The 23,200-nt window shown below is 41.6% G+C and overlaps 1 protein-coding gene across 3 annotated transcripts in view; it reads right to left on the reverse strand.

Annotated features, from left to right (window-relative positions):
• Positions 1–23,200, reverse strand: part of CFAP47 (cilia and flagella associated protein 47) — a 313,997-nt gene that overhangs the window by 285,664 nt on the left and 5,133 nt on the right. For all 3 annotated transcript variants that reach the window (XM_069971016.1, XM_069971013.1, XM_069971015.1), the window contains exons 2-7: positions 20,505–20,668; positions 16,089–16,240; positions 12,816–12,931; positions 5,087–5,225; positions 2,258–2,483; positions 1,276–1,436 (exon numbers count right to left, since the gene is read on the reverse strand). In XM_069971016.1, coding sequence (XP_069827117.1) covers positions 1,276–1,436; positions 2,258–2,483; positions 5,087–5,225; positions 12,816–12,931; positions 16,089–16,240; positions 20,505–20,666 — 956 coding nt within the window. In that variant the 5' untranslated portion in view covers positions 20,667–20,668. The remainder of the gene's footprint in view (positions 1–1,275; positions 1,437–2,257; positions 2,484–5,086; positions 5,226–12,815; positions 12,932–16,088; positions 16,241–20,504; positions 20,669–23,200) is intronic.

A 23,200-nucleotide genomic window follows, 5' to 3' on the forward strand; every position in this document is an offset into this window, starting at 1 on the left:
AAATATAGTTTTTTTTCTGACTGAGCATAATTAAACATAAAGGTTATTTCCCAGAGTGCACCTTTAAGTTTGAAAAAAAGATAGCTTGGAGGAAAACTAATTACAAAGTACAAATATATGAATGGACAGTACAGAGACCGTTGTAGTGATTTCTCTATTCCCATGTAGCCATGACAAAGGAGCTTCCATTATATGTAAAGGAAAGGTTTCTACGACACAGAAGGCATTCTTTACTGTAAGAGCAATGAGGCTATGGATCTCTCTACAACAATGAGGTGCTTAAAGGAGAAGTCCAGTGAAAATTTTTATTAAAGTATTGTATTGTCCCCCAAAAGTTATACAAATCACCAATATACAATTTTTACCGAAAGTGCTTTTTCCCTGCACTTACTACTACATCAAGGCTTCACTTCCTGGATAACATGGTGATGCCACTTCCTGGTTAACATGGTGATGTCACCACCTGACTCCCAGAGCTGTGCGGGTTGTGGTTGCTGGAGAGGATGATGGCAGGGGAATGCTCAGTGTCATTCCAGTGCCCTGTGTCCCTCAGTGTCCCCCTGCCATCATCTTCTCCAGCAGCCACAGCCCACACAGCTCTGGGAGTCGGGTCGTGACATCACCATGTTAACCAGGAAGTGACATCACCATGTTATCCAGGAAGTGAAGCCTTGATGTAGTAGTAAGTGATTTGTATAATGTTCGGGGGGCAATAAAATACTTTAATAACAATTTTTGCCTGACTTCTCCTTTAAGATAACTTTCTTGAAAGTGATAACAACCACAAGTTATTGTCACAACTCACAAGACTTCTGGACACAGGACATTGCTCTATGAATTTATTTTTATTACCAACTTTGTATTTTTCTCTTAATATGAAGCCACTGCCTTTTTTTTTTTTTTTTTTTGCTTTTCATCAGGATCAACTCTGTTCTGCTGCAGGTTGGACTACAAGGACCTAATTACAATGTGCACAATGTAATGCATCCTTCTTATACATGACCCTATGGGTTCATTTACACAGAAAGATTATCTGACAAATTATCTGCCAAAGATTTTAAGCCAAAGCCAGGAATGGATTTGAAAAGAAGATAAATCTCAGGCTGATCTCTGTTTATAGTCTGTGCTTGGCTTTGGCTTCAAATCTTTGGCAGATAATCTGTCAGGTAATCTTTCTGTGTAAATGGACCCTATGAAGTATTAATTTACTATATAAATTAATATTATCATATGTACTCCACTTACAATGTAAACAAACTGAAACATATTACTTACTTGGCACTAAAACAGACTGTTAGAGTGGATTTCTGGAAAGGTAAAAGAACCCCTTCATTGGGATAGCAAGTTACTATACTAGAGACCTCTATATCACTTGTCTTATTCCTGTAATCCATGTCGTGCAGAGCAGCATCTGTACTCTTCTGAATATCAGTGCCCTGTAAAACAGAACAGTAAAACTTGTTTTACAGATATGTACATGAAAACATATATATACAGTACGTAGATGTTTGCTACTGCATGGAGATTTTACTTACCATTGTATAAGCTGCAAAGTTATTAAAACTAATGACAAATGAAGAGATTACAGCTGACAAGACTGATATAGGGCTAAGTGCTGAGCTGTGCTGTGATTGGCTAGGCAACTAAGAATGGAAGTGCCTGTGTGTGTATTACTGTAAATAGCCCAGCTGTGGCCCTGCCTACTAAAAAAAAAACTTTATTACTCCATTGTTAAAGGACAGCATGGCAGCATTAAGGGTCCCTGGTCACCGGTAACGCTGTGCTAGTTAAGACGAACAGATACATTAGGACAGAACAAGCAAAACTGCTACTGCCTTTACTCCATTAACAGTTCTCTATAAGGGGTGTGCAAAAACATGGCGAATCACACTTTTTTTTTTAATTTCTAACCGGGGTTCCAGCTTGATCACATATATAAATGAGTTTAAGGACCAAGACAGTGGTCTACTTTTGAATTCAGAATATGTTGTCCAACTCACAGCAGTTTCATGAATGTTTGTATGTTTGGAGGTCATCTAGATTTCCTGGTTATAAATTGAGAACTCAAGTGTGACTTCTTCATATTAGAATCCCATAGATTACATTTGTACACAGCTGTATTGTAGATATACAATATATCTTTCCTTGATCACTATGTAAGACTAAACAGCAAAGAATAAAATCCCTATTATATCTATTTATATCACAACTTCACTTTCCCAAAAAATGCATTTAGTTTTTTTCCCCGTATACTTACCACTTCAGCACCGATGGCGTTATCATCAAGTACAGACACCCAGCTTATTGTCTCGGGACTATCATTATAAATCACCGCTTTGCGAATTTTTGATGTTCCAAAGTAGACAGATCCAAAGTGAAGGCACTTTAGAGGTTTTCCAGAGAGATCTAGCAACTCTAGATTCTGGTTGACTATATTTCCTTTTATCTTCAAGAGTAGATCCTCCTGACCTTGTAATTTAACTCTACAATAATCAGCAGGACAAACAAGAGTAGTCAGCTTTCATATACAAAATCTTTACGTACATACATATATAAAACAGCTGAAAACTGTTATGACGAGATGAGTGAACTTACAGTAAGCATGGGAACCTGAACACTCAGCAGGTGACTACTGGTGGCTGGAGAAGATGGATGCTGCAGGTTGTAACAGTTTTTCTAGACAGCTTTAGGGCAGCATCCATCGCCTCTAGCCACCGGGAGTCAAATGCAGAGCGTTCAGGTTCCCATGCTTACTGTAAGTTCACTCATTGAAATGAGTAGGGGTTAGCTGCAATACCAACCAGTAAACATATGTGGTGTTGTTTCTAAAAGAAAGCGGCCCTGATTTTCCCGTCCTGGGCAAACTCTTTAAAGGGTTTATGTCACTAGGTTAATGCTGCCATAAATGAGGGCAGAATAAACTAGTGACAGAAATGCTGAACACATCGATGTATTACTTGTATCACTTTGGTCAGCCGTTCTCCTAATATGCAGTAGAATAGGAATCTTGCTAAACCACTTCCCCCACCCTCCATCTGCTGATTGACAGCTGACTGCCTATACACAGCATGGAATAGATAACTGCCAATCACCAGCCGGTGGGCGGAGTTTTCTGCTTCTCATGAATAATGAGGACTACTCATGCACATAATGAAGAGGACTACTCATTGTCCAGGTTATTCAGAAGGATATCTCCATATCAACTGCACAAAACAATGTAAGTGATACATCATTCTGTTCAGCTTCTCTTTCACTAGTTTATGCTACCCTTAAATAGGACAGCATAAACCTACTGACAAAGTATCTTCAAGGGGGTTGGTCACCAAAAATTTCTTGCAAATCAACTGGTCCCAGCAACTGCCAGAAATTTGTAATTTACTTCTATTAAAAAATGTTAAGTCTTCCAGTGCTTATCAGCTGCTGTATGTCCTGCAGTAAGTGGTGTATTCTTTCCAGTCTGACACAGTGGTCTCTGCTGACACCTCGGTCAATGTCAGGAACTGTCCAGAGCAAAAGCAAATCCCCTCAGAAAAGCTCTCCTGCTCTCCAGACTAGAAATAATACACCACTTCCTGCAGGACATCTAGCAGCTGATAAGTGTTGCAAGATTTGAAATGTTTTAATAGATGCAAATTACAAGTCTATCACCTGGCACCAGTTGATTTGAAAGATCTTTTTTTGTGTGTGTGTGAATTACCTCTTTAGGACTCCACCTAAATCCATTATTATCTACAGTTTGAGTTGGGGAATAGCATGAACTGACTTCTGCCAAGCTGCTTACACTGGTGACCGTGCCGATTTAGTTACTGCAAACAGCCTAGTTGCCAAGTAAAATAAAAAGAATGTTCCAGTGACAGCATTTTTACATAGTGCTGTCAACCAGGCTCTCTCATACCAAGGTATGTGACTCAAAGGCTTAATATTACTGAGAATTAACAACTTTTTAAAAAACTTACAAGTACTACTAGTATTATTATCAGTAAACTTTTTAAACAATCAGTGATATTTAGGGTTCAAAATAAATAAACATTTGTTCACACGGCAGATGTGTTGCACAAATGTCTGCTTAAAATCAGCTCCATGCACCTGGATACGGTTGTTTCACTGGTATTCAGATAAAGGAACAATAGTGGAAATTTCTGTAACTAATATGTCATGTGTGAATGGTTCCTTAAAAAGAAGCTATTAGCAGGTTAGAAGCTGATATGTCCTTATAGCACATGGGGCGCTGAGGATGAAGGTAATATTCTGACCTTGATCCTTAGCACCGTGTTCGGGAACTTTTCAGTTTATTGCACCGATGCGAACCAGCCATCCCAGCTTGTCACTTCTAATGAATATTCATCTGGTGCTCAGTAGTGACGTCACTATGGTAACTATTTATTATTTATTTATCTGGTAAATATTTATTAAAAGGGACAGGCCAGCTACAGTAGATTGGTGCACTATGGGTAGCAGTCCCACCCCCAGAGCACCAAACTGCCCAATTTACATATTCAATAAACTACAAAGCTCAAGGTACGAAAATTACAGTATTTTCCTGCATATAACCCAGGAAAATCTTCTCACGAGTCAGGGGTAGTCTTATAGGGCGGCTGCTGAAAAACTTCAGAACCGCACTGGTCACCGCATAAGGTGGGGGGAGCAAAAAAAAAAAACGGCTGCATCTCTTCCATATTAGGCGACCTTATGAAGGGCAAAGCAAGCTGCAGGCGTCTGGGGTACGGAAAAAAAAGAGATACGGTAGAGGGGCGCTGTGCACTATAGGGACATATCAGCAGGTTAGACCCTTTCCCTTTAAAGGAAATCTGTCACCTGCAATTCACATTCTTAACTACTGCAGTGTTGTTTTCCCAAAATCCTGCTTTTTCTAATATGTTTATTATGTTGTTCGATATACCGGGACTTTATTAATAAAAAAAAAAAAAAAGCAAAAAAACAAAACATGATTTCGGGAAAATGCAGCTGCGGATGAAGGTAATAAAACAACCTCCTTTTTCAGCACCCCCGGCACTATAGGAAATATAACAGCAGGTTAATCTTTCTCTTGATGTTATAGTAGAAGGTTGAACATTTCCCCACTTACTTAGCAATCTCTTCAATGACAGCTGGAGTGTCTGCACATAGGTCAACTTTAATTATTTGCATTGTCTTTGGCTCAACTATTCCACTGGTTGGAGATATGGTGATGGGAAGGTGGCCATTGTATTTTATCTTAAAAGTACCTGAAGAAACACATATAAAGTCATTATAGTCACATTTACTATATACTAATCATGAAGTTATTTACAGGTGGTTAACCAAGAAAACTGCCTAGTAGTAATATACTTCTGTACATAACTAGAGATGAGTGTAGCATACAAGAGAAGTGGAAAGTATAAAAATCATCTGAATAAATGTGTTTATTGCTCTTAGGCTGGAGAGATTGTCCCTAGCTGCAGAGAAGCACGTACCAATTTCGAGCTGTCTGTATCGGATTCATTATTACCTTCATTATGGTGCCCTTGTGGTTTTTGCCTGCACAGCATGGGTCATCACTGTCAATTTAGGCACATGGGTACAAGCAATAATCACAGAACATGATGTTAAATAGAAGTCAGCATCCTGACAAACTATGGATATAATTGCTGAAAAGGTACACGAGATGCTGAATAAAGAGAGAAGAATGAAAGCACAGTATGGGGGAAAGGGAACTGGGAAGAATCCAACCTACTACGGCCTACTACGCCACTCCTGTTAAACACTGACTACTCCAACAGAATGCAAAGGCACTGGATTACCACTGCTATTAGCAATTTGTTCCATAAAATATGTTTTTAGTACTCAAAAGTGTAGATAAAAATAGGCTATTATCTTATTCATTCTGGCTATAGTAAAGGAGTATTTCGCTCATACATAACTTTTCATATGTTGCTGTCCATGGTGAGACTAAAAATTCATGGGACGGCTGATGTAAACAAGTCTCTCTGTTAGGGTTTGATGACACAAAAAATAGGCAAGGAATTCGCTCTTAATTTCCGCTTGAAATTCCTCCCGTAAAATATGAACAGAGCAATGTCCCATTGTGTTTAATGGAATTTCAGCTCTGTTATTCACACTGCAGAATTTTCAAGCAGAATTCTTGCCGCAGATCTGCTTTCTCACAGTTCACACTGAGCAAAAACGTGCTCCCACCGTGCTCAGTATCCTGAAATGTCTGAATGGGGGGACGCACTTCCTCCCCTTTCCGCTCAAAGAATTGACATGTCAATTCTTTGAGCAGAGAGCAGCGGGGGCGGAGACGTGCATGCCCTCCCATTCAGATATTGCAGGATACTGAGCACGGCGGGATTCCACTGCGGAGAGCTCCGCTGCGGAATTACACCGTTTTTGCTCATTGTGAACTGGCCCTTAATTTTGCTTGAATTCTGCTCAAATTCTGCCAGAGCTGAATAGGCAAGAAATTTCGAGCAGAAAACTGTCCTCTTCATTTCCTTGCTGAATACTCTCCTATTCCACAGTGTGAACATACCCTAACTTTGTAGCAACTCTATAATGCCAGAAGGATTAATCACAGTGAGTTCATCACTTGACCTCAGATTAACCCTCCCAGCATTACAAAGGGCTTGTTTATATTGTCTCGTAAAGGAGGGGGAAAAAAAGCTTACACACATTTTTTTGTGCCTTTAGCAGAAAGCAGCAGCTTAGAAGTGGGGGAAGGAAACTGAATACATAATAACAAGTACAGAATGAATTGTTAGTCTCACCATGGGCAGCAACATATGAAAAGTTATGATTAAGCAGAATACCACTTTAACTTGTTATTTTTGTGGCAAAAAAATTAAAATATTGGATGTAATCAATACAACAGATGTACTCCAAAACTAGTGATGAGTGAGTACTAAAATGCTCGGGTGCCCGTTAATCGAGATGAATATCTCCCGATACTCGAGTGCTCGTTTTGAGTAACGAACTCCATTGAAGTCAATAGGAAACTCAAGCATTTTTGCAGGGGACCCAAGTTCGGTAGAGGGAAGGTTGTGTGAAAACCTGTCAACCTCAGAAAATGATAAAAACACCACGGAAATGGACAGGAAACAGCAGGGGCAGCATGTCTAGATGCCTCTGAGGCTGCCTAATGGCACCATTATGCCAAATTCTGGGCAACAGCTGTGGGATACAATCTGTTGGTGGCTGCACCAATACACACTCTGTCACACCTTCTTTACACTGAGCAAGCAGTAGTGACCTTAGATATGCCTTGTGTAAGAAATACAGAAATCAGAAAATATAGTAGAGGGCCCAATAAAATAGTACTGAGCACTTCTTAGGGGTCTATGTGCAACACCTAATGTCCCCTTTCTGCCAGCAGCCGATCACCACAGTGTGCTGCTGAAATCGTGGTAGCTGCACTGCAAGTCCCAGCCAGCAGTCTGTAGTAATACCATTTAAAAAAGATTTGAAGCCCTTACAAGGGCTGTTTGGTTGTTTCACTAGTATTCCCTGCCTACTGGAACGCTAATTCCCTCCCTAACGCTCTCCCTGACCAGCAGCAGCTCTGTCCCTAATCTCTTCCAGCATGCATGTGAGCCGAGCCTTTTTATATGGCAGGGTCATCTGATCTGGCCAACCAATCGCTGCTATCGACATGTATGGGTCCCACGTGATCGCAGGATGTACCAAAGAGTCTCCTGCATGTTTATTGGCTACGAAATTGCGCCCAAACTTACAGGAAATGGATGATGAGATTTTCTCGTGTATCGCGTGAGAATGAGTACCATCGAGTACCCTAATACAGGAACGAGTACCAAGCTCGGACGAGCATCACTATCCAAAACTATGCTATTAAAAAATACTCACCTGCAAAAATACAGTAATGCTGTTACACAATAAACATAAGAAATGAAAGGGGGATAAATACTGTCAACATTCAGTGAGTAAACAACCGCAACAGGCGCTCTGATCCTTGAAGCACCCAGGGACATTAGGAAAGAATCTATTTTATTTTCTTGGCAGCTAAACTACCCATTGCAAAAAGCTGGAGGACCCAGTCTATCCCATTGGAGTTATTAAGGAATAGGCTCAATTGGATTATGGCTAATGATAGATTAACCAGTCTCCTTAAAGATTCTCAGGGAAATTCTGATGCCATGTAGCAAGTGCGGATCATTTCCTTAACAATCGCTACCAATAAAAAAGGTTAGCATACAACAAACCACAAATAATAAATTAATTGAAAGCATGAATAATGTAATGGAGCAAATACAAACATATGCAAACATATACATATACATTCCTCCTATACTTAGGGATAGTGTTGGGTAGCTTGCTGCCTGTACATCAGCTTTGGTAAGGAAGCTAAAGACGCTCCTGTCCAAACATTAAGTTATTGTACTAAGAGATAAGGAATTCTAAAACCTGCTTTCTTTTTTCTCAAATACATGGATCTTGTGTCAGCTATCTGACAGAACAGTTAAACCATGTTTCTCTATGTAATTTATTCTCTATAAAGAAAAATGGACAAAGAATCTTTGATGTGAAAAAGAAATATTTCATACTTTAAAAAGGTATCAGAGGGATTTTTTTTCATTTTTCCATGTCACTATCTATTTAAGGATCATCTATAGTCAACCCAAAAATATTGAATATTGGGGTTGCTCTAATGTTCTCTGATCAGAAACTGGATAAAACTGCACTGTAATCACTTATATGGTCTGTTAATGTGGTGATAGTGGTCATATTGTGGCGGTATGTAGTAATATCATTTGTGTACAGTGTATTTTATTCAGTAGCAGTGTGGAGCTAATGTTTCATACAGTATGTGTATGGTGGTAATATTTCATCTCTGTATAGTGGTAACATTTGTTGCTGGTATATCGGCAACTATACTGTATGCTAACTATATATGTATATTCAGAAGGGATATTGTGCCTTGGGGCTTGTGCTCTGATCTGTTAAGACACTAGCAAACCCCTGAGGCTAATAGTATAGCACATAGCAAAAAAAGAAATAAGTGGCTTTTTTAGCTCACATTTAGAGCTCTATTACATGGGGTGACTATGGACAGAAAAGGCTGAAATCTTTCTCTGTAATAAGGCAATGGATTAGTTACAGAAGGAGTACCTATTTATTTGCCGGTTGATCAGGTCATTTTGACCAATCTAAATATCACTGGCCGAGAGTCACACATATTCATGTGTGATAGGGGACAGTTTATTTAAAGCAAGGGGCCATGAGAACAATCCAGTGATCATTTGTGCAGCCTCCCCACCTGAAACTCAATTCATGTAACACCTGTGCAGGGTCAGGGCCCTTAATCTATAGTTGGTAGAGAGCCAAGTTAGTTGAGGGGGCCCTGATTAGGTTAACACTGCCCTAGTGTGTCTTTGGAACATGGGAAAAAATTGTTTAAATTCCGCTTCTGTTTATTTCTGAGAAGTGACAGCCCACTTAGCCAGTCACTGACTGGATGAAACAACGCCGCGGACAGTGATTGGCTGAGTGGGCTGTCACTGCTGAGAAGAATCTGTCTCGGAAGTAGAGGCGAGATCATTGAGCAGAAAAGCACGGGGGAGTATGGAAAGGTAAGAATAGCCTGTTTGTTATTTTCTTATTTCAACATATATTTTTTTTATAATAAATGAACATGAGAGAAATATTCCTTTAATCCCATAAAACTACAAGATTATTATCTACAGCATTAATATCAATCAGGTTAGGGCTCCCGACCATATCTAAGTACCCCCCCCCCCATTTCCGTAATTAATTAATTAATTTATTTCTTAATAAAGAATAAATAAATATGAATTTAGCCACAGGGTTAATGAATCATTACATAGAGAAGGTTCAAATAATGGGTTATATGTGCAGTGCAGGACATGACAACTGAGAGATCACTTAAAGGGTAAATATAAAACCAGAACACCCCTTTGAAATTTTAAGAGTCATCTTGCAGATAAGGCATGACATTTCAAATGTTAAGTCAGTGGCCCTTTAAAAAGTTGCAATTTTATAGTATGAACCATCTTAAAAGGTATGTTGAAGTGGATGGATAAGTAGGTCATAGTGCACTTGCACTTGTAAACTAGCAGTGCTCAAAGTCTTTCAAGATCTCATCAATGCTTTCATTTTAATTAAACAGACTTGAGGGAGCCAGAAACACCAGCATGTGCTTATTCTTTATATCTACTCTTCACTTCCAGAAATGAAATGAGGTAGGCAGAATTTCACATGCAGGCTTCAAAATAGTTATAATGCTGCCACCTAGTGGAAATAGACATCAACTGAAACAAGATACAGTCATTGTGTTAACTAAGGAACACTAATGCTTGCATTTTAGGATATTATTACTGTTTTTACATACTATATTGTTAATTGTTATCATGATACCTTTCACGTTGTATAGAGCCACAATAGGGCATCTGAAAGATGTCTTCCAGAAAATGTTTCTGCTTAATTCAATAACAGGACATCATGAGATGCCACATCACAGTGGTATTCTCTCCTAGAAACACTGCTCCTATATGAGATTCTCTTTAAAATACAGTGTAATATGGAATTACTATACAGTGGCTTACCGTGTGCCTATGACTCCATATTATAGAGCAGCAGATCAGTGTATAGGCTCCATGTACAGAGCTGTGCCTAAACACCACAAGATTTCACACGTCTATTGTCAACAAGGCAATGATTAACATTTGTAATTTAATACCATTTTCTTACTGTAGAAATGTTGAAAATATTTTCTTCAGCAGAAAATGTTCGAAAGCCAGAAGTAGATCCAGCAGAATGGAGAAGTCCTTCCTATTCCCTTTGAATCCAAGCCAAAACATGGCTCCTTTTCTGCAGCAAAAAGCTGCAGCAAAGTGTGTTGCTAGCCTTAAAGTCTATTCACACTGACATATTTGACAGTATATTTCACACAGGGGATTCTGTAGCGAAATTGCAGGTTTTACACTTCCTGGGACGGGTGAAGAGCACCTGGCCCAGAGTATAAGGAGTCTGCAATAGCATTACCTCTTCAGGCTGTGCAGGGAGCAGTGGTATAGCACACCACTGCTTACTAAACACGAGCCCAGACTCCCATCGTAATCTGGTCATAACTTCCATTATGGGAAAGAGAGGGAACCCTATTAGTTTTTTTTTTTTTTTTACTTAATAAATGATAATAATTTAAAAAAGGGCAATAGGGAAACACAGCTTGACATTCATCCACCCCTCCCCACTCCTTTCTGTATAGCATCTTCCTCTGCACTGCAACTAGGGATGGTCCAAAACTTGCCGAGGTTCTGGTTCGTACGAACCCGAACTCTCAGCAATGATTCTCGCTGTCTTCCACCACCGTGGAGAGGCTGGATACAGCGGGAGGACATAGGCTGTATCTCAGTTTTCCAGGCGGTCCTCCCGCTGTATCCACCTGCTGCACGGAGCGGCCAGACAGCGGGAATCTGATGCCGAGCGTTGGGTTCATACATAGGTTCATAGGTTCGGACCCTCCCTAACTGCAACCTCTAGTGATCATGTGATAGTCACTAGATACCGCAGTACAGATGAAGATAAAGCCAGGAGTGGGTAGAGGTAAGTGTTATCCTAAAAATTAGCAAAAAGTTTTTTTCTATCCTTTACTGTGCTGCTGTACATATCTTCTTACACTACGCTATCTTTTCTATACAGAGACTTGTTGACTTGAGAAAGGTCCAGGAGGAAAGAAACTGTGCCTGATATATATTTATGTCTCTACTGTATATTTTCTGGTTGGAACTAAAGAAAATACTCACCTTGTAATAAACGTTCACTTAACTTGCTATAAGAGTGTGTGCTGTGGTTTTTCCTAAGTGTTAATTGCGTTTCTGGACTCGTGTTCTATTCCTCTACAGTAAACAGCTGTATAGATCGCTGCTTACTGTCTGGCCCTGAGAGGGTTAAAGGAGGAGTCCGGGCAGGGACATTCTTTTAAAAACTGCAAGGAAGGGCGTGGTTGGAAAAAAAATACCATGCACCTCCCTGGCTCCAGCAGTCCGCCAATCAAGTCTCCAGGCGCTTCCTGGTTTCAGTGTGGACCTGGGATGTGATGTATCATGCCCACTTAGCCAGCCAGTAGCAGAGGTGGGACACCGCTACAGCCCCTGCCTGGCTGAGGGGGCATGGAATGTGATGTCCCAAGTCCCATCACTAGACCAGGAAGCGGACGGGGACAGAAGCGGCAGACTGTGAGCACCAGAGTCGCATAAGTGGATGTTATTTTTTTCACCCAATCCCTCTCCGGCAGTTTGGAAAAATGTCCCTGCCCAGAGTTCTGCTAAATAGCCGTAGGGCCACCAAGGAGTAGAAGTCTTCTGCTCTTGAGTGGGAAATAATGCTCAGAGCAGGGACTCCTGGCATTATGATGGGAATCTAGGCTCCTGTTAGGGTGCGTTCACACATACAGGATCTGCAGCAGATTTGATGGCGCTGATTTGAATCTGCAGCAGATTTAATGGCCCAGAGTTACTTTGCATTGAATCTGCAACTTCAAATCTGCGCCATCAAATCTGCAGCAGATCCTGTACGTGTGAACGCACCCTCAGTGAGCAGAGGTGCTTACTGCATGACCCAAAGACGTAAGTGTTCACGCTATTGCTCCTGCAGCTTTGCTATCTATCGACATCAATGGGTAACAAATCCCCTGCAGATTTCAGGCAGAATCTGTGAATCCGTTTTTCACAACTATCTGGTGTAGAATCATTGAATAATTTCTGCAGAAAATCTGCATATTCGAACATATAACTTTTATGGTTACACAGAACTGTATATCTATGTTTGGTTGATTAGCAATATACAGTATACAGATGGCTTACCTGGAGAAGAACCATGGTTTGTAATCACAATCTCCTTGCAGATCACCTTACTGTTCGCCACCATGTTGCCAAAATGTACTTCAGGATCAATTTCAAGATAGCAGGAAGGGGTGAAACTGTAAGAAAACATCAGGCAAACATGATTAAGCGCTACTGCCCAAAACACATTGGTTTTATGATTTTAGCTGCCCTGATGGAATAAAAGTTATGTTTTATCTATACGTCTGGGAGTGCTGGAAGCAAATACCTTCTCTCTTTTCACATTAGTAAACTCGGCTGATGCCAGGATCCATGTACCCCTCCCTTCCTAACGCTATCCCAGGACTATCTGCACAGGTGGAGGTAAGCTGATCAAACTCCTCTCTTCACTCACTGAGGGTATATGCACACTGAGTCATTCTCAAAAAGAAAGTTTTCTGCTTGAAATTCCTTGTGTATTCTGCTCTGGCAAAATAGAAGCTGAGTTTGAGCAGAATTTGAGCGGAATGCAAGCAGATTTCAAGTAGCATTTAAGCCCCATTGACTTCTATAGGATTCCTCTAGCTCAGTGCTTCTCAATTCCAGTCCTCAGGCCTCACCAACAGGTCACGTTTTGAGGATTTCCTTAGTATTTCACAGGTGATATAATTATACTCAGTGCATCAGGTGTTATCACACCGGTTCTTTCTATGGGAAATATTCAAAACATGACTTGTTTGTGAGGCCTGAGGACTGGAATTGAGAAGCACTGTTTTAGCTGAATCCGCCCAAAGAATTGACATGTCAATTCTTTGGCCCAGTTCACACTGAGCAAAATAGGCAGAATTAAATAGGAAAGTTCACAGACTAAAATTCTGGTGTACTGATTTTGCGCGCAATTCCAAGCAATTTCCGCACAATTGCGCGCAAAATCAGTACGCCAGAATTTCAGTCAGTAAACTTTCCTCTTCAATTCTGCCTGTTTTGCTTAGTGTGAAATCTTTTTTAAATTCAGCGCCATTTCCGCACGGAAACGGCACTGAATATTTGTAAGGCGTAAAATTAAATCTCCATTGGTTTTCAATGGGATCCGTCTAGCAGAATCCGCCCAAAGAATTGACATGTTAATTCTTTTGAACGGAAAGAGCATCTGCGGTGGAATTTTCCATGCGGAATTCCGCGCAATTCTGCAGTGTGAACAGTACAGCGGTAATCCCATTGAAATCAATTGGAAACCAATCTGCAGCTATTTTTTTGGCGGAATTTTGAGCGGAATGGGCAGAAAATTGACGCGGATTACGCTCGAAATTCTGCCTATTTTGCTTGGTGTGAACTAGGCCTTTAGGCAAAATGCGGATTCCGCATGGATTACGGACTGAATTCCGGACAGAAATTTCCGCAGTGTGCACAAACGGAAATCCCTTTTTGCTCTATGGAAAAGAGCAATGTTGCATTTAAACAGGCGGAATTTTGAGCGGATTCTGCGCTTCTTTTGACGCGGAATTCTGCGAGAATTGCTCAGTGTGCATATACCCTGAATTCTGTGAAAACGGGGGACTACTGTGACACAAGGTAAGCGTCTCCTAATGGTGTCCAATTCCAATTTCAAGCACTTGCAAAAATACATGCTAATGGGCAAGAAGCAACCCAAATATGTCTAAAATTAAGAATTACTGGAAGACATCTGTTACACCGATAGTAGTTAAAATGAATGATTACATAATGACTCTCTTTAAAAAAAAGTGAAATGTGGAGGGACATTAATATTAATATTTTATCAACAGAGTTTCCACTCCATTCATTTGCAGTCAGGTAAAATGACTTTCTTTCCCACTATCAAGTATTATTAATGTATCTGTGCACAGCTCCGATTCCCCACATCATAAATCAAGCTGCGGCAAATCCACTGAGATTCCCCCATGCTTCTCATGCCTAACAGAGTTCCCTCATTTAATGTAAATCAAGTGTAGTTCCTGTGTAGTGTGGAACTTTCTGAAACACCGTATCAAGGTCTTTAGGTTTTTAAGATCTCAGGTTTGATGTAAGTGAATGGATCAGAGTTATGATTATGTCCTGCTAATAGTTTCATGTGTAGTACAGCATTAGTATAGTATTTTGTGGTGTGGCTAGTCCTTATCTAAAAGACCATAGTGAAATATATTAAAAAAATAAAAAAATAAAAGCATTTTCTTTATAGTGTTTTTTTTTATATTTCACTTCCTATAATAACATGTCTCAGATTTTGCAAACATAAATGCAAGGCAGGAAAACTACAATGTGCAGAGGACCCCCTTAGGCTATGTTCACCCATAGTATTTCTATCAGTCTTTTGCTCAGTCTTTTTTAAACCAAAGTCATGGGCAAAATGATAATAGAAAGATTTGCACAGTTTTGTGTTTCCAACCCACTTCTGACCAAAAGACTGAAAGAAATACTATATGTGAACATAGCTAAGGATAAGGGCCAAGACCTAAGGCTATGTTCACACGCTGTTGTTGTGCAGCCGTCTTCTTGGACAATGTGTGAACACTGCCTAACAGAGATATAGCCTAACAGAGCTGTTTATTTGATTTTTTTTTTAAAGGCACCTACGGTATGTGAGAGACATTGTGGGAAAGTGAAGTGTCTGGATGTAAACAATGCAATTTCTATTATTCATTCACAGCATTTATAGTGAATGTACCATCAGGCCCGGAAGCAGGCCGAGCCACCCCCACTGGAGTCGCATCACAGAGGGGTGGGATGGCCTGCTTCCACTGCTTTAGCCTGGGCCTGATGGTACATTCCCTTAAAATATTATTAATAATATGAAGAATGGAGGAACTAATATTTAAAATGTGTTATATTTTTATACATCAAATTTATTTTGATTTAAGATGGTATTGTGACCAGCGCCAGTTATATATCACTCCAAATATCAGCATAATAGGAACCCATTACCAGCACAAACATATAAGATACCCTTATAATTGCCGTATCATTATAATCAGTATTACTAAACAGGAGCTCCAAGGGTGCGTTTACACAGAGAGATTTATCTGACAGATTTTTGAAGCCAAAGCCAGGAACAGCCACGAGAGCAATGGGACTACTGAAAAATAGTTTTCCATTTGTATTGCTATGTATACTAATTGTGGTCCTAGTTGGAACTGAGAAGTGGATCTGGCCAGACGGAAAAAAGAAGTCTTCCCTTTTAATCCCTTCCTCTGAATATACTTCTGGCTTTGGCTAAAAAAATATAACATCAAAAACTGTGTCCTGTCCGGGTTTAAAACATTTGAAACATGCAGTATATGTATAAGGTAACTATCTCACCCCAATAATGGCAGCTCAATGGCATCATTGTCAACCACAACCAGTAGTTTGTCGCGAATGTCTTCCTTTTTGGTGGGATGGTATTCCACAGAAGCTGTCACTTGAAGCCCTGGTGCCACAGGTTTCTCTGGGTTTTGTACATGTAATGTAAACTAAAAAGTAACACAATAAACAATACAGTTATAGACACCCCGAATAATAAATAATAAAGAGGAACAATGTCAGTGTAAGGGCCCTATTCCACCAGACGATTATTGTTCAGATTATCGTTAAATCGTTCGAATCTAAACGATAATCGTTCGGTTGAAATGCAGTTAACGATTAACGACCGAACTAGAAATCGTTGATCGCTTTATAAGACCTGGACCTATTTTTATCGTTGCTCGTTTGCAAAACGTTCGCATTGAATAAGACATCGTTCGGTCGTTCGCAGTAGATACAAATGCAATAGCGAATAAATAGCGAAGAAAAAACTATCGCAAATACGATCATAAGTAACGATTATCGTTCCATGGAAATGAGTTAACGTTTTCAGGTCTTTTGCAATAGCGGTCGTTTGAGATCGTTAATCATTAACGATTATGCGAACGATAATCGTCCGCTGGAATAGGGCCCTTAGTAACATATATGCTTAAAGGGTTTTTTTTCTTTCAAATCAACTGGCATCAGAAAGTTATATAGATTTGTAATTTACGTCTATTTAAAAATCTCAAGTCTTCCAGTACTTATCAGCTGCTGTATGTCCTACAGGAAGTGGTATATTCTTTCCAGTCTGACACAGTGCTCTCTGCTGCCACCTCTGTCCACAACAGGAACTGTCCAGAGCAGTAGGGGCTTTCTATGGGAATTTGTTACTGCTCTGGACAGTTTCTGTAATGGACAGAGGTGGCAGCAGGAAGCATTTTGTCAGACTGGAAAGAATACACCACTTCCTGTAGGACATATAGCAGCTGATAAGTACTGGAAGACAGGAGATTTTTCAATAGAATTAAATTACAAATCTGTATAACTTTCTGAAACCAGTTGATTTGAAAGAATTTAAAACTGGACATGCACTTTAATGTAGATATACAGTGGTGTCTTGGATTACAAACATAATTTGTTTCAGGACCATGCTAGTAATCCAAATCCACTCTTAAACCAAAGCAAATTTTCCCATAAGAAATCATTAAAATTAAGACAAATGGTTTCACAAAGCAAAAATATTTATATATTTTTTTTATTTCTGAATAACATGTAGAACACATGAAACAAAGATTTATAAGCAGCTGAATACAGTATGTGATATAATAAGTTACTGTACAGTACAGCAATCACCATGTGGTATATAATGTATAGTAACTGCATAACCCTGATAACACAGCAGCAGTTTATAGATACAAGATGGAACTGCAGGTCCATATACAGTGGTACCTTGGTTTAAGAGTAATTTGGATTGAGAGCATTTTGAAAGAAGAGCTCACAGTTTTTCAAAATTGTAACTTGAATTAAGAGCATTGCTTTGGTTTAAGAGCTCCCTGTACTGGGTGAGAGGGCGAGTGGGGGAAGGGCATGGTCTGAATAGCCTGGTCTACAGCCCTGTACTATGACCCAGGAAGTCTCCCTCACCTTCCAAATCTTAGCAGATCCCCTTCAGGCTGGAGCTTGCATCAGGGGACAGAACTGTGGAGGTAATCTCTTCATAGTTGTAATCCCTCTCAGAGAGTGCTGCATTTATGTGCCCACATCTGCCCTGCTCACTTCTTCATGCTCCCTGCCGTCTCTGTCAGTCCTTGTTTTTCCCCATCCTCTCCATTCCTGCTACAATGTGCCTGCACTAACATTCAGCTATACAAACAGCTGCTATAATGTTCCTGCACTCACACTCAGCTATACACACTGCTGCTATAATGTTCCTGCACTTACACTCAGATATACACACTGCTGTATAGAAATGTTTCTGTCACTGTCCTCCTGCACAGCTCTGCGATTCTTACTTCCTGATTGGTCCATGCTGAACACACCCCTTTCCCATTGCTGTCATGTAACCACACAGACCTCTGACAGCAGCCCTGCTTCTCTATTCTAGCCTGTTGTACTATGTGCCTGCATGGGGATCTGCAGTTCCATCCTGTATCTGAAAACTGCTGCTGTTTTTCAGGTTTATGCTCTTACTATACATTATACTCCACATGCTGATTGCTATACTGTACAGTAACTGATAATATCACATATTCAGCTATATTCAGCAGGATGTTTGTTTCATCTGTTCTGCATGTTATTCAGAATACAAAAACATTATTTTTGGGATGTGGAACCAATTGTCTGCATTTCAGTGATTTCTTAAAGGGGTTATCCAGCGCTACAAAAACATGGCCACTTTCCCCCCTACTTTTGTCTCCAGTTCAGGTGCAGTTTGCAATTAAAGAGAACCAATCATGGCCGAAATTCAAAAATTTTTTTTTTGCTAATTAGCTGTACATTTAAATTTTATTAATATTTGCAAATACACTTAATTATTTTTTTAACTGTATTTTTTAGATATACACACTTTACTTACCTGTCTCGCGCCGGCTCTTTACAAAAGAGCCGGCGCGAGACAGGAAGCTCCCGTCATGCAGAGTGGCAGCAATGCCGGGGGCGCCGCTATATTGATGACGTCACTGTGCGTTCCACCGCTGGAACGCAAGTGACTAAATTAAGATGGCGGCGCCCGGCAGCGGACAAAAGGATTGGGTAAAGTATAAGATACAGACTGCAAAGGCAGTCTGTATCTTCATAAATAGACAAAATGAAGATACAGACTGCCTTTGCAGTCTGTATCTTATACTTTACCTCATCCTCTTGTTCCGTACAGCAAGGCCGGCCGCCGCAATCTTGAATACGTCACTTGCGTTCCAGCGGTGGAACGCAAAGTGACGTCATCAAGATGGCGACACCGGCCTTGCTCCACCGGAACAAGTGGATTAGGTAAAGTATAAGATACAGCCTGCAAATGTAGTCTGTATCTTCATAAATAGACTTCATAAAGATACAGACTGCATTTGCAGTCTGTATCTTATACTTTACCTACTCCTTTGTTCCGGTGCAGTAATGCCGGGGCGCCGCCATCTTGATGACGTCACGCTGGAACGCACGTGCGTTCCAGCGTGACGTCATCAAGATGGCGGCGCCCCGGCATTACTACACCGAAGAAGAGGATTAGGTAAAGAATAAGATACAGACTGCAAAGGCAGTCTGTATCTTCAGGAATAGACTTAGGGAGAGAGGACCTTTAATAATAGGGACAGTGATTTTTAGGTGATAGGTTCTCTTTAAGCTCCATTTACTTCAATGGAACTGAGTTTCAAAACCCCACCCAAACTGGAGACAACAGTAGCGGGAAAGTGGCCATGTTTTTGTAGCGCTGGATAACCCCTTTAAGGGGAAAATTTGCTTTGGTCCTGGAACGAATTATGCTTGTGATCCAAGGCACCACTGTAAGGGCCAGTTCACACTGAGTAAACACGGCGTAATTTCTCAGCGGAGCTCTCCGCCGCGCTCAGTGTGCCGCTTTGAGTGAATGAGAGGGTGCGCCCTTGTCCGCTGCCGCCACTCTCCGCTCAAGGAACTAACATGTGTGTTCTTTGAGTGGAGAGGAGAGGAAGCGGACGAGTGCGCGCTCTCCCATTCGCTCAAAGCAGCACACTGAATGGGGCGGAGAACTCCGCTGCGAAATTACGCCGTGTTTACTTAGTGTGAACTGGCCCTAATTCAGAATCGTAGTACAACAGGCTAGAATAGAGAGCAGTGCTGCTGTTAGAGGTCTGTGTGGTCACATGACAGCAATGGGGTGTGTTCAGCATGGACCAATCCGGAAGTGAGAATTACAGAGCTATGCAGGAGGACAGTGACAGAAACACTTCTATACAGCAGTGTGTATAGCTGTGTGTGAGTGCAGGCACATAACAGCAGGAATGGAGAGGATAGGAAACACAAGGGCGGACAGAGACTGCAGGGAGCATGAAGGAATGAGCAGGACAGATGTGGGCACAGTACTCTCTGTCCGGGCAGAGAAGGATTACTGCTATGGAGAGAATACCTCCACAGTCCTGTCCCCTGATGCAAGCCCCAGCCTGAAGTGAATCTGCTATGATTTGGAAGGTGAGGGAGACTTCCTGGGTCAGAGTACAGTGCTGTAGACCCCACTATGCAGACCTCTTCTCTTCTGACTCTACCATGTCAGTGGATGTATCCGCACCCTGTGCCCACATTACTGCATCTCGCGTCAGTCCCTCTGCAAGTTATGGCAGGAATATTACAGTTATCTATGGGTACGTAAGGGTTAATCATATTGCCCCTTTTAGGTGCACGTGCCTGTACATAACAAGGAAGAAACTTACAAGAATGCTCCAATAACAAAGCTGACATATGCATAGAGCGATCTATTTCTATTACCTGGGGATCTTTGGGGCCATGGATTTTTATTGCTTTGGCCATATGACTGATGTTTTGCACTGTGATATTGGCCTGGTAAGTCTTTCCAACTAAGACGTCCATGAAATGGAGAAGGCCGGGAGCGATCCTCACTCCTAATACTTTATCAATTAATTCTTCCATGGCTGTAGGGGAACAATGGAGAAAATATTAACATAGGAAATCAGCACAATATTAACTTCTGGTTGTGAGGGGTCATGTGTCTCTACTAGGAGGATGGTACAATATCCCCATACATTTACATCATAACATCCAGGAAGAAACCATGTATGAGAGGGGAGAGAGAGAGAGAGAGAGAGAGAGAGAGAGAGAGAGAGAGAGATGGAGGAGAGAAAGATATGGAGGAAAGATAGAGAGATGGAGGAGAGAGAGAGGGATGGAGTAGAGAGAGGGATGGAGGAGAAAGAGAGGAGAGAGAGATGGAGGAGAGAGGGATGGAGGAGAGAGAGAGGGAGGAGATAAGAGAGAGATGGAGGAGAGAGAGATGAAGGAGAGAGAGAGGGAGGAGATGGAGGAGAGAGAGAGGGAGGAGATAGAGAGATGGAGGAGAGAAGAAGGAAATGGAGAGAGAGGGAGGAGATAGAGAGATGGAGGAGAGAGAGACAGATGGAGGAGAGATAGGGATGGAGGAGAGAGAGAGGAAGGGGATAGAGAGAGATGGAGGAGAGAGAGAGGAAGGAGATAGAGAGAGTGACGGAGGAAAGAGAGAGACGGAGGAGAGAGAGATGGTGGAGAGAGATGGAGGAGAGATAGAAATGGAGGAGAAAGAGAGAGAGAGAGATGGAGGAGAGAGAGATGAAGGAGAGAGAGAGAGAGAGAGGAAGGAGAGAGAGAGAGAGAGGGAGAGATGGAGGAGAGAGAGGAAGGAGATAGAGAGAGATGGAGGAAAGAGAGAGAGAGATGGAGGAAAGAGAGAGAGATGGAGGAGAGAGAGAAAGAGATGGAGGAGAGAGAGGAAGGAGAGAGAGAGAGAGAGATGGAGGAAGAGAGAGAGATGGAGGAAAGAGAGAGACGGAGGAGAGAGAGAGAAAGAGAGAGAGAGAGATGGAGGAGAGAGAGAAAGAGATGGAGGAGAGAGAAAGGAAGGAGATAAAGAGAGATGGAGGAGGGATAGATGGAGAGTTGGAGGAGAGATAGAGATGGAGGAGAGAGAGAAGGAGATATATATATATATATATATATATATATAGAGAGAGAGAGAGAGAGAGAGATGGAGGAGTGAGACGGAGGAAAGAGAGAGAGATGGAGGAGAGAGAGAAAGAGATGGAGGAGAGAGAGTGAGAGAGAGAGATGGAGGAGAGAAAGAGAGAGAGATGGAGGAGAGAGAGAGAGAGAGATGAAGGAGAGAGAGAGGAAGGAGAGAGAGAGAGAGAGAGATGGAGGAAGGATAGATGGAGAGATGGAGGAGAAATAGAGATAGAGGAGAGAGAGAAGAAGGAGATATATAGAGAGAGAGAGAGAAAGAGAGAAAGAGAGAAAGAGAGAGATGGAGGAAAGAGAAAGAGAGACGGAGGAAAGAGAGAGAGATGGAGGAGAGAGAGTGAGAGAGAGATGGAGGAAAGAGAAAGAGAGACGGAGGAGAGAGAGTAAGAGAGAGAGATGGAGGAGAGAGATGGAGGAGAGAGAGAGATGGAGGAGAGAGAGAGATGGATGAGAGAGCGAGAGATAGAGGAGAGAGAGAGAGAGAGAGAGAGAAAAGTGAGAGAGAGATAGAGGAGAGAGAGATGGAGGAGAGAGAGAGAGTGAGAGAGAGATGGAGGAAAGAGAAAGAGGGATGGAGGAGAGAGAGAAAGAGATGGAGGAGAGAGAGAGGAAGGAGATAAAGAGAGAGAGATAGAGGAGGCATAGATGGAGAGATGGAGGATAGAGATGGAGGAGAGAAGAAGGATATATATATATATATATATATATATATATATATATATATATATATACAGAGAGAGAGAGAGAGAGAGATGGAGGAAAGAGAAAGAGAGACGGAGGAAAGAGAGAGAGATGGAGGAGAGAGAGAAAGAGATGGAGGAGAGAGAGAGTGAGAGAGGAAAAAGAAAGAGAGACGGAGGAGAGAGAGAGATGGATGAGAGAGAGAGAGAGAGAGAGAGAGAGAGGAGAGAGAGATGGAGGAGAGAGAGAGATGGAGGTGAGAGAGAGATGGAGGAGAGAGAGATGGAGGAGAGAGAGATGGAGGAGAGAGAGAGAGAGAGAAAGATGGAGGAAAGAGAGAGATGGAGGAGAGAGAGTGAGAGAGATGGAGGAGAGAGAAAGAGATGGAGGTGAGAGAGAGATGGAGGTGAGAGATAGAGATGGAGGTGAAAGAGAGAGAGAGAGATGGAGGAGAGAGAGAGATGGAGGAGAGAGAGATGGAGGAGAGAGAGAGAGAGAGAGAGAGAGAGAGAGAGAGAGATGGAGGAGAGAGAGAGATGGAGGAGAGAGAGATGGAGGAGAGAGAGAGATGGAGGAGAGAGAGAGAGATGGAGGAGAGAGAGAGATGGAGGAGAGAGAGAGAGAGAGAGAGAGATGGAGGAGAGAGAGAGATGGAGGAGAGAGAGAGTGAGAGAGATGGAGGAGAGAGAAAGAGATGGAGGTGAGAGAGAGATGGAGGTGAGAGAGAGAGATGGAGGTGAAAGGGAGAGAGAGAGAGAGAGAAAGATGGAGGA

The sequence above is a fragment of the Dendropsophus ebraccatus genome, chromosome 5 (assembly GCF_027789765.1).
Source record: "Dendropsophus ebraccatus isolate aDenEbr1 chromosome 5, aDenEbr1.pat, whole genome shotgun sequence".
NCBI classification, from domain to species: domain Eukaryota; kingdom Metazoa; phylum Chordata; class Amphibia; order Anura; family Hylidae; genus Dendropsophus; species Dendropsophus ebraccatus.